This window comes from Etheostoma spectabile, chromosome 7 (assembly GCF_008692095.1).
Source record: "Etheostoma spectabile isolate EspeVRDwgs_2016 chromosome 7, UIUC_Espe_1.0, whole genome shotgun sequence".
Classification (NCBI taxonomy): domain Eukaryota; kingdom Metazoa; phylum Chordata; class Actinopteri; order Perciformes; family Percidae; genus Etheostoma; species Etheostoma spectabile.
The window spans coordinates 28,529,715-28,544,658 of record NC_045739.1 but is presented as its reverse complement, the minus strand read 5'-3'; the positions used below and the strand labels follow the sequence as shown (position 1 = coordinate 28,544,658).

Sequence of the window (14,944 nt, the reverse complement as noted above, 5' to 3'; positions counted from 1 at the left end):
TGTCAGTAATTTATTCCCAGATTTGTTTCTGGACCAATACATTTCCTAAAACAACAAACTAAAATATTGCTTTACCGGGGGGCCTAAATGCTAACAAACAACATAAATACCGAATTTAAACCCATTTACTTGGGCAGCAACTAACGGTTAATACTGTATTACAAATGGCATGTGAACAAAAAATTAATATGCAATACGTGTCGGCTTTCCGAGTTGTTGTTTCGAGTTGGTTAGAAATTATTCCAATTATTCCGACGCTACGTGAAGGCAACAAACGTTTCATTCAGGAAGTGACACTAAAAAAGGCCGCAGTCTACTGTCAGTAGGTAAATGTTTCGGTTATGGCGCAGCACTAAAACAACTCGAGTGAAACTGTCGGTTTTAACCTGTAGAAACATGTCGGTAACGTCCACTCAGTGTGGCGCGGCGGACGTTAAAAACAACAGGTCGATTCACTCGGACAGCCTCGACGAGGTCCATAACGTCCCGATGCAGGTCATCATCAGACCGATTCCTCCGGTGCTGGATGAGCTGAAAGTTCAGGGTCTGATGAAAACAATAAAGGTAACAACGTGTCATGTGCACTTTAAGGTGACATTAAGATCCAATAAAATGCCTGGCCTATAACCCAGCTGTGGGTTAGCTCCCCAATGTAAAATCATATCATATCATATATATAAATCTTAGTGTGTCTATATTAGAGTGTATATATTGTTTGTTGGGTTGTTTGTTTTGAATGTGTAAGCACATTGTGAGCAACAATGCTCCAAAGGAAAATTCCTCGTATGTGTCTTCATACCTGGTCAATAAAGCTGATTCTGATTCTGATATTTATACAGCTTCTTGTGAATATTTGTGCTATTTGAATTTCATCACATTCCTCTTCTAATAACGTCACCACTGTAACATTTATGGCACTTCAGATGATTTTACATTTAAGCTTTTCAAACACACTTTATAGCCCACTTTAAATGATCTGATCCATAACTGCAACAACTGAACTTAACATCACTTGCACTAGCTAATCTCCACCTTATATTCTGTATAAATGTATGTATATATATATATATATATATATATATATATATATATATATATATAGTACTCTATCTAGCTATTTTTAGGCTGATTCCAAAGTTTTAGACTCAATTTGACAGCTTGTAATTAAAATGAATGAATGAATGAATGAAATAAAATAATTTATGACTAAATTATATTTAGTATTTTCCACCATAATTAAATGCAAAGCACCAGGCTATAATGTGAGGAAATAAAATGTACAGAAAATATATGTGAACATTAAAATGATTAAAGATTTTCTAATGTTTGGTTGGTTGGTAGTTTGGGGTTCAGTCATGACCCTGGATGTATTTATACATTCAACTTCCCAATATTATTCAAAGTACTTCAAATTTGCTCCACCACTACTAGCAATAACTTTATTATAATAATCTAATAATCAACCAGACCCTGAAAGGGACCATTCTGTATAATTAGAACTTTTACTTTTGAAGCTTAAAGTAGAATTTGCTCATAATAATTCTGTGTTTTTTCTGTATCTGAGTACCACCTCAACCACTGCCTATACTGTTCTTCCAATATTCCTACAGGAGCATGTCTGTAGAAACATTTAGCTTCTTACTCATACTGTAGTTTCCCTCTTCATCATTACAGTATAGTGTATCATATCTTCTTGTAAAATCAGAATCAGCTTTATTTGCCATGCATGAGGACACATACGAGGAATTTTACTTTGGAACATCGTTGCTCACAATGCGCTTACACATACAAAACAACCAAACAATATTCACACTAATATATACACACTAATATATACGTACTCTAAACAGAAACAATATAGAAGCATGAGTGCAATGAAGAGTGCAAAAAAATAAATTATTTAAATGTGGAGCATAGTGCAAAGGAGACTGGGATAAATAGTATTATGTTATTATATTACAATATGAACAGTATGAACATTATGAACAGGTCTGGAATAGGGAATGAGAATGCTAAATAAATAACAAGTAATAAGTGAGATATGAGTGATGAATAAATACTAAATAAGTGGAATAATAAGTGGAACCAGTAAACCGGTGCTGTTTATATCAAGGCTTTTCTTTGCAATACTTGCATAATATCTGCTGCACACTTGTGGTATGAATGAATGATCAGTTTGTCCTTCCTTCTAGGAGACAGCGGACATCAGTGTTGTTCCTCCCATCGATGTGCTCTGGATCAAAGGCAGAGAGGGGGGGAACTACTACTACTCTTTTGGAGGCTGTCACAGGTTCGCCGCGTATCAGAGGTTGAACATGTCGACCATCCCAGCCAAGCTCATCCGATCTAACGTCTCCGACCTCAGCACTTACCTGGGAGCTTCCACGCCTGATCTGCGGTGATGCTGGAGCAGCACTTTGCAGAGACTTGGCTCAGGTGGCTCACACACACAGCCACAGTTTTTTTTCTGTTGCAGCTGGGGGACTGCACAGCAAAGAACATACCAGCAGGGGGAAATGTAACTCTTTAGTCAAACACATGACGTTTGTCATTTGAAACCACAGAAATGTAATTTAAAGAGTGTATATTTATGTGTAAAGTTGTGTTTTTTTTTATTAAACATTATTATCAAGCCTGTCATTTAATACTTCTTGCACATAAAAAGACATTTAACCCTTGTGTTGTCTTCCCGTCAACCATAAAAAAAAAAACATTTTAGTTGCTTTTCTTTCAACATTATTGCTTTTTCCAACATTTCTGTCACTTTTTCAATGTTGCGGGTGCTTTTCTTGATGTTTTTTTCCAACGTTTTTTGATATTTTTAATGTTGACATTTTCAGAACTTATTTCAATGGCCTATTTTTTGTGACAAAAAAAATGAATTAACTAAAAATGGGGTCAATTTGACCCAAGGACAACATGAGGGTTAAATAATACTACAAGTTATTTTCTTGCACATTGCAGCGCCATCTTGCCATTTCCTTTTGTACGGCAAATGCAGAATATTGATTATTAGTAGGGGGCTAAGTGACACTAAATAGAAAAGATGGTTAGAAATGTTGAGGCTCTTTTCACAGCGGATGTTTTGACCTGTCATAGTAGGAAAAGCATTAACAATGTTACGTCTGTTACATTCTAGTAGGGCTGTGCAATATATCGATATATTGATATCGTGATATGAGACTACTACTACTAGTTTTTGAATATCGTGATATGACCTAAATGGTGTCTTTTCCTGGTTTTAAAAGCTGCATTACAGTAAAGTGATGTACTTTTCTGAACTTACCAGATTGTTCTGTTTTATTATTTGCCTTTACCCACTTAGACATTAAGTCTACATTACTGATGATTATTTATCTAAAATCTAAGTGTTTAGATATGTTGTCAAAGCACCAATGGTCAACCGCCGCGATATCGCCGCAAAATCGATATTGAGGTATTTGGTCCCAGTACACTGTGGCAGTGAGCCAGCATGTGCAATACCAGGACCCTGAAACTGAAGCAGCTTAATGGAATTCAGCCATCATTATTTTCTTACTTAGACATGCTTTTCCTGCAGTGACATGTCAAAATGTGTTCAATAAAAAAAAGCCGTGTTGAATCCACTAGTGGCTTTCCTCTAAGTATACCTTTTGAGCTCGTTCTACTGAGCCCTGGGAAAAGATTTAAATGTCGTCACACATTTTATTAATTATTATTAAGAAGTTATTTTAGTCTGAAATTACATCAAAAGGTGCCTGTAGTCAGCTTTTTATTTGTGGCACTACTGCTAATTTTTTAAAAAAAATGGTGCGGAGCTGCTTTGTGTCTACACCCGAATGTGAGGAGGAAATGTGCGTTATTTCAATAACTAAAACAAGCCTGTAAAAGTACTGATGATTAAGTAAGACCAAATGTAAAAACTTTAGAAAATCTTATGCACGGTCAACTTTGATTGTGATGCTTCAGACAGCACATGCGGGTAATAGAGAGGAGCCTATAGAGCAGATGGTTTGCAGGTGTTAGAAGAACATACGGCTGACGTCTTGTGTCAAAACGCAAGATGTTGTCGAGTTTTGCCGAGTCTGCGCCTTCTTCCCGTCATCAGTCTTTCTTACTCGTCGTCTCTGGATCCCTTATGTCATCTTCCAGTCTCGCTGCTGTCATCCAGGTCAGTTCACATAAGAACCCTACCTAAACCTTTAAGTACCATCAGATGAAATCAGTTTACAATTTTTTGTAAAAAAGAAGCTTATTGATGGCTTACTCTTCATAGCCCCTGATGCTCTAAGACTACACATGTTCCACTTACAGTAAATAACATAGATGGCAGCCTTTCGCCTTCCTTAAACATATAAAACACCGATAATGGTTTGTTCAGCTGTGATGAATAATCTTAAAGTACATGTTTGTTGTTGGTATCAAACTTGAGACAGGGCTCGGGATTATTAAATCAAGTTAGTTCCCTTGCCCCCCTGTTTTGGAGGAAGGAACTGTAGGTTTGCAGAATTGCAGAAATGCACATGACAGGGCATTGCATAGAGACGAGGCCTTTTCCCACGTCAGAGCCTTCACAATGCGAGCTCCTAGCGGCTTGATGGTCTCCCTTTGTGGCCATCGAGGAAATGAAGGGAGACCTGGGGGCAGCTTTTACCGACCGGCCCTAAAGGACCCTAAATGTCTCCTCTGAATCGTCGCGTGTGAGAAGACTTCCTGTGGCTCGCTCACTGTCTGGAAGTAACCGTATCCTCAAAGGGTTTTTGACACGCAATACTGGTATGAAAAAAATATATTGCACCTGTTGCTCCGTGGAGCAGTTTCCATGGGTGGTTCTGTTCGCTTTATCTTTGAGGATTTAAACAGATCAAGGGGGGATAGGGGGTTAAGAAGAGGAAGTGTTTGTGGCCATTTTTTTTTTATTACAAATGATTTGTGGCTGTGTCAATTCTCATAAACTTTCTTGCAAGTTGTTTGATTGCTCAGTGATGACTTAGGGTGACTACTCTGTGTTTACATGAGATTTGGTGATGCTCAGTATAGTTTCTATCATGCAGCACCACTACAAAAGATTCTTTTTAATTGCTGTAACCAAGAACAAAATGACTAATTAAGAAAGAATATAAAACAATGCTGATTAATATTGAAATGTTGTTGTTTTTTTGTTATGTGCAAAAAGTTCAAATAGTTGTAGTCATTCCAAAATGTTTTGCCCTTTTGAGTGGAATTTTGAGGGAACCTTTGAGGGGCTATAAGCACCAATGTATTTTGTGCATGATGTGGACAACATAGTATACGTAGATTTTTAAAATTATAAGTGCTCACAGTCAATTTTGGAGATAAAGAGAGGATCGCTTATTCCTGTCTAAGCACTCACTACACAGTTTGCATTGACATTGTTTTTACTTTTGGTTTTACTGTATTTGTTGCATGGTCTCGTGTACGCCTGTACCATATAGTGTCGTATACACATTGAAAAGCTAAATTGCTCTATTAGTTTTTGTAACCAGGTGGAAAATAAAAGGCCAGTTAATCTGCCAGTTGTTTCAAATCTCTTTAAAATTTTACAAGACTGCTTTTTCTCCTTCTTTTTCCCTATGTCTTCTAATCACTTGCCGAGTCTATAAAATGATCCAGTGGCAGAATAAAACTACCTTACAAGAATTTGACTCTGGCTGTCCTGTAGAGGCATTCAAAATATACATTTAAAATATGATCTCTGGTTAGCCAGCTCACCCATTTGTTCCGCTTGGGGAGGCACTACAACCAAATCCTGTTGAAAGAGTGTGTGGTGTTTGAGCCGATGAGGACTTCTCACAGCTTCCTATCCGGAATTCCCTCAGACTACTGCGGGCTGCCGCAGGCATGTAATTTGTACCAGATTTGCAATGCTGTATCCAACCTCTGACCCCCGCACTGTGTTCTCTGTGCAGTGGTAAAAAGTATTCCGATCCTTTACTTAAATAAAAGCACTAACCTACACTGTAAACACTAAAAGTTGCTACTTTAGTGAAAGTATGTAAGTATGAGGTAATGTACTCAAAGGATTAAAAGTACTCAATGCAGAAAAATGCCCCATGTGACTGTCAAACTATTATATATTATATCATTACAATATTATTTCTCGTTCATTAAAATGAAACCAGGATTGTGCTATTGTGGTTTTTTTTGAGGTGGAGTTCATTTTGAACTGTTTAAAACTAATGATTAATATCATTATGGAATAAATCTGCTTGTTGTTTCTCCATTAATAGCTTGACAGTTTAAATTGGTAAACATTCTAAAAATAGTGAGAAATGCCACCACAGATACTCATAGCCCAAAGTGACACCCTCACAATGTTTGTTTTGTCCAACCAACAGTCTGGACATCAAAATTATTAAAAATGCATTTAAACAACTACAAGGAAATCCTCAAAATCTAAATGCTGTAACCATGAAACAGTTGTCAAAATAGTTGCCTATACATATTCTGTTATTCAATTAATCATTTCAGCTGCAATGTGTTATGTGTGCAAAAAAAAACTTTGTAAAGTAACTGAAGTTCTCAAATATTTGTAGTAGAGTAAAAGTACAGTACAGTTTTCCCTCTGAAATGTAGTACGGTTGAAGTGTAAAGCTGCATGAGAAGAACATACTCAATTAAAGTACATGTAACTCAAATTTGTACTGAAGTACAGTTACTTGACTAAATGTACTTAGTTACTTTCCACCACTGTGTTCTGTGACACATTGTGCCTTAACCTTCGTCTCTATTTAGCTTTGTGAATGTGTACATGAGGTATAATAGCAACAGGTTGTTTTTCACACAAGCTTCAACCTTGCCCTGCCAATCAGAACGAAGATATTCTCTGGACAGGGCTCCACTATCAAAGGACCAGATGACTCATTAGAAGGCATTGTCTGTTACTGCTGCACTATTATCATGCACTTCACATCTGCACTCTGTCAACTTTAGCTGTAGGTGTAAGCAAAGCCCCAAATCCCTGCTGTGACATCACACATCTGAGTCCACATGCAATAATACAGCAAGACAAACCTGCCCCACCAGGGAGGTGGGTGATGTGTGTCTACTTCCAATGTCCATCAACAGGGCTCCAGCACCTTAACCCTCATGTTGTCCTTGGGTCAAATTGACCCGTTTTCAGTACATTTTTTATTCTATTTGTCACAAAAAAATGGGCCGTCAAAATGAGACATTAAAAATATCCAAAACCTTTGGAATAAACACCAAAAACATAAGAAAAAAGGCACCCACAACATTGAAAAAGTGACATAAATGTTGGAAAAAGTAATAATATTGTTGAAATAAAAGTGACCATGGTTGACGGGAAGACAACACAAGGGTTAAGAAACACAAATCTGCTGCTAACGGATGCCTGATGATTAAACCATGAAATCACAGGACTGATTTCCACTACAAATGCTTTGCTGAGCAAGCATGAGAGACAATATGTGATCCTTGGCTTTACCACAACACAACCTTAACTCTAACCCAAGCCATTTTTCTCTGCAACACCTGACCATGACCTATCCTAAGAGTCAGGGGGGACAGACCTCCCAAATCCCGTCCCAAAGACTCAGACCAATAGTGAGTTAGTCCTGGTTGTCTATACTTTCTCAGCCTGTCTGTCGCTCTCTGTTGCCTCAAGCCCATTTGTTACCACTGAGGACATAGGTAGTTAAAACAGGGTCCTGACTTTATAATTTCCATTTTATAAAAGTCTATGTAATTTTCCAAACAGCTGGGAACTGTAGTTTCTGGCAAGCTGGAGTAAATAGTGTATTTGTTGGCGACTATTTGCATGTCACACAGTGCAAGGGTGTGGCTCACTGATGTGTTTTTAATAGTTTTTGGACTACAATGGAGCTTGGTGTAATATACTAAATCTGGCTTTGGCTACACAGGCAATACTAGCTAACTAGTTAGTAGTAACCGTTAATGGTTGGTTTTCAGCTTTTATTGAGACCAAAGAGAATTTGGTCAGACAAGAGCTTATCAACTAACCAATCAACCAAGCGACAAGGTCAACCCCACGTGGATCCGGTACTACATCTCATGACAACCCCATCAAATAGTGGTGGAGACGTTTCTCTCAAAAGGTAGCGCATCACCAGAGTTATACAGATTTATCCCCTGGGGAAGAGGAATTTCTGTACCAAATTTGGCAAAAAATGAATTAGTTGTTGAGATATTTCCCTGAAAGCCAAACGTGTGGCACTAGAGGAAAGATCTGAGCAGCACACACACACACACACACACACACACCACACACACCCCACAGAGATATACAATAAATTCATACTGTAAATGTAATACACCATGCAGCAGAGAGTGTCTGAGACTTGCAGCATAATTAGTTTGCTGCTAGCTGAGGGGATTTGTTGACCTTTTAGTGTGTAATTATTGCATGATATCAAAAATCACAACAAATTAAAATCAGTTTGTGTATCTGTCATAGCTCGTAAAGTTTTTTTTAATTAACTTGTATGAAGTAAAATCTCTGGAGACACTTCCTTATTTTTGCTAATTGAAATCTTCACACAGCCTTTGCTACAGCCGATTCCCGTTTGGTTCATGTCCTTTGGAAGACCTCCGAGCTCTTTCAGCAGACAGTTTAGGTGTCTGATGTCTGATTGTTGATGCAGCTGAGGCCCAGTGAATTGGTTGAATGTGGCTGGGGAAGACCGGAAGGACTACATTGTCCATTTGTCACTGTTTTGTTTTGTTTTAACTCAGGGCAGCAAGCAAATCCATCCTTGCCATTCCAGGATCATCTGCTCAGTGTTTATTTACTCACACTTAACTTTCTCCTGCTGCCTGAGCGTAGGCCTTTTCAAATAACAGATGATTTACTTCAGCTAATCTACGCCTGTTTGTTGACGTGGTACGAGGTCATATATTAAGCCGGGCGTCTTGAAAAAGATATTCAAATTAAAGAACTTCTCACATTTGACTTAACAATTTCCATTGGGAGTTCTAGAATTGACAAGACAAAGAGAATTTACACACAGATTTCCAAACACCGGCACAAGGACCTGTAGGTCGATGTAGATGTTGAGCAAGTTGAAGCCTCGTGGAGGTTTTCAGTTAATTTTGGTCTTGTGGTTTACCAGCCAACAGAAACAAACCTCAGTGGGTGGCAGCACCATAAACATGTCAGACTAACACAGGATGGTAAACTATAAAATAACTGAAAAGCAAACGTTGGTCCCTAAATGCCTTTAAGCCTTGGGGTTTTTAAGTTTAATTTTTACAATTTTACAATCATGCTCCGGACCCAAAAAATTAATTTTCCACAAACAATATTCCCCCTTTATCCATACTACAACGTCGGGTGGAATGCAGCAAGAATTTTTCTCATGTACGTGCTTAGTACAATTTAAGGACTTTTTGACAACTCTTTCTTATTTAGTTTTTTTTACTCCCAAACTTTTTTTATTATTTTTTGCTGTTTAAAAAACTTCCCCAAAAAAATTTAAAACAATTTATTAAAAAAAAAGCCTTTTTTTAAAAACCACACTCTCTACTAAAATTCAAAAAATGAGGTCCACTTTGACCAGCAGGCATTATGATTCTACTTATTGAATAATATTTCACTCTTCTGTCTGCTTGCTCTTGGGGGAATTACTGGAAATGTTAGATCTTTGTAAATTATAATGTAGTCTAGACCTACTCTATCTGTAAAGTGTCTTAAGATAACTCTTCCATAAATAGTATTAAATTGAATTCTGCATATACTTTTACTTTTCATATATGTTTGCTACATAACACGTATGTACGTCTTATAGAACTGAGTATTTGAACTGTTGTCAACATGTTATAATCTTTCTTCCACCACAAAATACAGGTACAACTTACTCCAATACTGTTTAACTGGAAGTCGCTTTGGATGAAAGCGCCAGCTAAATGAAATGTAGTGTGAATGTGATATTGTGTCTTGCAATACTATTAAATCACACAGTGCCAATGTGTCTGAGTGATAAATGTATAACTTACTTTATCTTTTTCTAGTTTAGGCTTATTACTATAATATTCATGTTTAGTTCTGGTGCATTTGTTAGGCGTATATTTGTGATGCGTTGTTATTTGTGAGTCTTTTCACTGGAGAGGTTACTGTAACACTGTGTGCACGCGCGCGCGTGTGTGCGTGCGTGCGTGCGTGTGTGTGTGTGTGTGTGTGTGTGTGTGTGTTGTGTGTGTTTGCAGCTCCTCCCATCCAGCTATAAGAGCCCAGTTGAGCAGGTAGTCCTGGTCCATCCCTATAATAGGCCAGTCCAAACTGACTTGTAAAAAGTCGGTCAGCTTTATTAAAAAAAACGTCCCTTTTTCCACAGATGGTTACATGTGACCTATTGAGATGTAGGATTGGTCCTTGCGTTTGTTGTCGGTCTTAACTACCAGAGGATTTGTGGCCGGGACCCGTATAACTTGTGAAGATGACTTTCGCCATGCTGCGGCCCGTGGCGACACACTTGATCTACTCTGACTTCACCATCACGTCCGAGGATGATGAAAACCGCAGCGAAAGCGACGGCAGCTCGGAGCAAAGTTACTGTGGCTCCACCAAAAAACGCAGAAGGATTTCGCACCGACTGGAAGGGGAGACCGCGGTGGTGGTGAAACAGAGGAGCGCAGCTAACGCCAGGGAGAGAGGCAGGACCCAGAGTGTCAACACCGCATTCACAGCTCTCCGGACTCTCATACCCACCGAGCCGGTGGACAGAAAGCTCTCCAAGATTGAAACTCTTCGACTGGCATCCAGCTACATCTCCCATCTGGCCAACGTGCTTCTTCTCGGAGACGGCGGCGCTGATGGACAGCCCTGCCTCGGCGCGGTTCATGCGCGAGGAGAGAGCGGGGCGCAGCAGCCGCGGACCATCTGCACCTTCTGTTTGAGCAACCAGAGAAAAGGGGTAAATTCTGTTGTTCTGCACATTCGTAGTCAAGCCAGCTTTAAATCCAGTGCATCTTAAATACAACTGATGTGTTCAATGTGCTAAAGACATATCAAAGTAAAAACGGGCCTTTTTTATGTCCTGATCATGCTTTTATGAGAAGCTTTCGTTTAATGCAGCATCTCTTTATCTTTTAATCCTTACCACTTTTGTGTAACTCCATTACTTTGTCTTGGAGTGTGTGCGTAAAAAGACTTTTACGCACGGCACATGTCTTGGCGCTCATTCTAAATTCCTCACACGGTCAGACACAGATGTTTTTTATTCTATTTTTTTTTTTTACTACTGTGAGATTTTAACTGTGGTTCAAAACATAATGTGGTACTCAACATAATGAGTATGGCCTTTCACTTTGCATTTGTACATTAATGTGACATTAAGTAGTGAAGCTGAAAAATGTTTTGTTGAAAATAAACATGTATTATGTCTTTAATTCCCTAAAAAAAAAATCAAGATTTTGGTGGTTCAGGAGTTTCTTTTTTTTCCAGATAAAGATCCAAAGCTTTTTTAAAAAGCGGGGCTGGGTCCCGCGAAGGGGGACGGACGAAAACCGGGTGACGATTAGCAACCTGAAAACCCTCAAAGACTTCTAAGGGAAGAGTCAAAGTGGTTTCACAAACACTCTCCACACACACCACACACACCCAAAAACACATGTGGATCTGGGGGCGGAGACTTTTATCTTATTTTGGTTTAAAGCATAAGCCTTTTAAAGTGCAGGCTTGGTTGAAAACTTGGCGTTTTTGTCCTTTCCCCCCCCCCCAACCCTCGGAAGTTTAAAAAAAATAATTTTTCAAAATAAAAGCGTTTTTTCCCCGTTTCCAGGTTTTTTCGGGGCCAAAAAAAAACATTTTTTGGAAAAATGTCAAAAATATTTCAGGTTTTTGTTAATAAATGGAACATTGATGAAAACGTTAAACTACTGCAGAGTAAAAGATGAAAGGAAAAATTTTTATTTTTCGGGGAAAACGGGGCTTCTCGGGTTTAAAAAGTTCTTTAGTTGGAAAATACAAAATACCAAAACCAATTTAATGAGAAAAATTTAAATTTTTTTGGGTTTACCCTAAAGCTTAAATTTTCAAACGGGATTTTTCTTTAGTCCATTTTAATATCTACTCTTTAAGATATCTTGGGTAAAAAAAAGTATTTTATGTTTTTAAAGGAAAGTGTCCGCACCCGACGCACGCACAACCCCCAACCACACGCAACACACACAACACACACACCACCCCACACACACACACACCAACACCCCACACACCACACACATTTCCCCCGGGGTTTTCCCGTAATGGAAGAACGTTTTTTGAAGCCCCCGACCCAAGGTTTCTGGGGTCAAGAAGGTGTTTTTTTTTTCCAGATCTCCCGATGTGGTTTTTGAAGCTGTTATCGATTGTCCGGCAAATGAGCCCCCACTTGCCCCACCCCCCAAAAAGCTGTTGGTATGTCAGAGGGTAATCATGCGTGGGCCCAGTGGCAGGGAGAGATGGGGGGAGAGGGGAGGTATCGCAGCACACAATCAAAAAACCCCGGAGTTAAAATGGAAAATTACCAAATAATGGCGTTGATCCTGAGGGGAAAATTTTTTGAATTTATGGGGGAAAGTTCACGTGCCGCAGTCGTTGAAAATGGCCCCAAAAAGCGGGAACAAAAAGGAAGTGGTGGTCAATCCCCCCCTGCAATCCCGTGTCAAAAATGACCTTTGGGGAAGCATGAGCCCCGGGGTGCCCCCGGCGCGCCCGGAGTGTCATGTGTGTGAATTTATGTGATGAGCAGCTTGTACGGCAGCATCAGTGTGTGAATGGTTCCTGTACTCTTCGTTAAGACCAGAAAAGTGCTTAATAAATTCAGTACATTTACTTTGATATTGTCTTGCAAGGTGGTCTCTATAGCACAGAGACGATTCCGACCACTTTCACTGGGAAACATTTCACAAGTGGGGAGACATCCGGCTGCTAAGCAAAAGCAGCCCAGTCTCTACAGGCCTGTCTCTGTTTTCTCCAGTCTGAAAAAGACAGTGTTGTAATCAGTCCAACAGGCGGATTGCAGCTCAGACACACAGACAGCTGAGCCCAGTTTCCTGTCTGGCATCACTTTGAATCAGACGTGCAAATGTAGTCCTCAAAATGACTCCTCCCAGGTGACACAGGAGGCTGTATGGAAAGTGCATTTTAGGGCAGTTGGAGGTGCATGCTGGGGGTCCGAGCTCCCCTCCATCCCCCATCCCCCACCTGCCCTGTCGGGCTAATTGGAATTTGCTGTGCTAAGTCCTCCGTGCTCAGATCCCCGGGGCCTCCTCAAACGGCTCCCCAAGGCTCCCCCCCTGGCAGGAAGACGTCACAGAGGCACAGGAAGGGAAAACAACGCACAGCCGACCTCTCTGAGGAACTCTCTGTGTGGCGAGCTCTGGGTCAGCGCCAGTCTCGACTTCATCCGCCGTTGGGACCCAGATGTACTGCTCTCTGGTGGTGCTTTTCAGCATGAGCGAACCAAACGGTGAGTTTTCAACCATTTCGGAAGTAGACAGTTTTTTTTCGCCTTTCAAGATGACAGGTAACAAATTGATGGCAGAGAGCATCAGAGGAGATGAGGGAGAAATGAGGTCAGGGTGGATGTGTTTAACATGGCTGACAGGCGAGGAGCCACCTGGGGACCACTGCAAAGGTTTACTGCTCCGATTCGGTGAGTTTTTCCCCTTCCTCGGACGCTCGCAACTCTTGATCCCAAAAGGGATTTTGTGGAGGAAGAATTTCAGCACAGCTGAACTGAAGCTAAACGGCAGTTCCTCCTCCTTCCTCCTGCTGCCAGATTGATGACCTGAGATGAAAAAACTACCTCGACAGTCTATTGTTTTGTGGAAGATAGAAAAAGAAAACAACAAGAACAAAATGCTTGGTTACTTTGCTTTGTCTGCTATATTATGTCATGTCTTTGAAGGATGAAGCCTGAACTCGCATCTGCAACCTAAACTACACATAAAGCACAGAGACAAAAAAAGAGAGGGAGAGAGATGATTTGGGCTCCCATCTGTCACACTAAAAGGTTAAAAACATGGCACCACTGCAACACTGTTGCACCTGTTTGAGAGCAGTACTACTAACTTATCTTTACCCACTACTAATTGGTTGTTTTGACCCAGCGTTAGTGTCATTTACCCAAAATAGGGTTATTTTGACCCAGTTTACCTTTAAAACTGTCACAAACACTGTAATATTAGTTGCATAAAATGATGATAAAAACTGCAAAGAATACACTTAGCAATCTATAACATGCAAGCCATGATGGATGTAACAAAGTACATTTATTGAAGTACTACTGTAAGTACAGTTTTAAGATATTTGTACGTTATTTATTTCCATGTTATGCTATTTTATATTTCTGCTCCACAGCATGTCAGAGGGAAGTATTGTAATTTTTATTTAAGGGACACTTACTTACTAATTACTTTTTTTTTAGGTACAAAAAGTCATGATACGATGCAGTACTATACTGCTAATCTACCCAATAGTATACAAAAGTATCTAAAATTGGCTCCACATGGACAAACTACACTTTTAAAATTATTTTACATGGTGATAAAACAGAATAATAAAATATATTTCCTCTCCACTATATATGTACATGTACATGTACATTTAGCAAATATTACAGGAATTATTACATGTAATTGGAGTTTGTTTACACCGTTGAATTGGTACTTTTACCAAAGTAAAAGATCATAATACTTCTTCCACCACTACACGGACAGTAGCAATTAAAAAGTAGAGTAGATTATGACAGTTTGCAACCATACCAGATTTTAAATATGAAGATATGAAGATATGTGTTCTGGATTTGGATGCAAGATGGCTGCACTGCAGTAATAAAGTTGAAAAAACTTTATTGTACAATAAAGCTCACTTTAGAGTAAACCTTAAGCTAATGTGTGTGTGTGTGTGTGTGTGTGTGTGTGTGTGTGTGAGATTTGTCTTTACGTTATGAAGCTCAGTGTGTTATTGTACGTAACAGAT

At 39.5% G+C, this 14,944-nt stretch overlaps 2 protein-coding genes across 2 annotated transcripts; both read left to right on the top strand.

The window, feature by feature from the left end:
• The first annotated feature begins 249 nt into the window (after nt 1-249).
• Nucleotides 250-3,776, top strand: srxn1 (sulfiredoxin 1 homolog (S. cerevisiae)). The gene is made up of 2 exons (XM_032520116.1): nt 250-564; nt 2,193-3,776. The coding sequence occupies exons 1-2, from the start codon at nt 331-333 to the stop codon at nt 2,400-2,402; spliced, it is 444 nt and encodes a 147-aa protein (XP_032376007.1). The 5' UTR covers nt 250-330; the 3' UTR covers nt 2,403-3,776.
• A 6,401-nt stretch (nt 3,777-10,177) lies between these two features.
• tcf15 (transcription factor 15) lies at nt 10,178-11,597 on the top strand. The gene is made up of 2 exons (XM_032520107.1): nt 10,178-10,892; nt 11,423-11,597. The coding sequence occupies exons 1-2, from the start codon at nt 10,416-10,418 to the stop codon at nt 11,525-11,527; spliced, it is 582 nt and encodes a 193-aa protein (XP_032375998.1). The 5' UTR covers nt 10,178-10,415; the 3' UTR covers nt 11,528-11,597.
• Nucleotides 11,598-14,944: the final 3,347 nt, after the last annotated feature.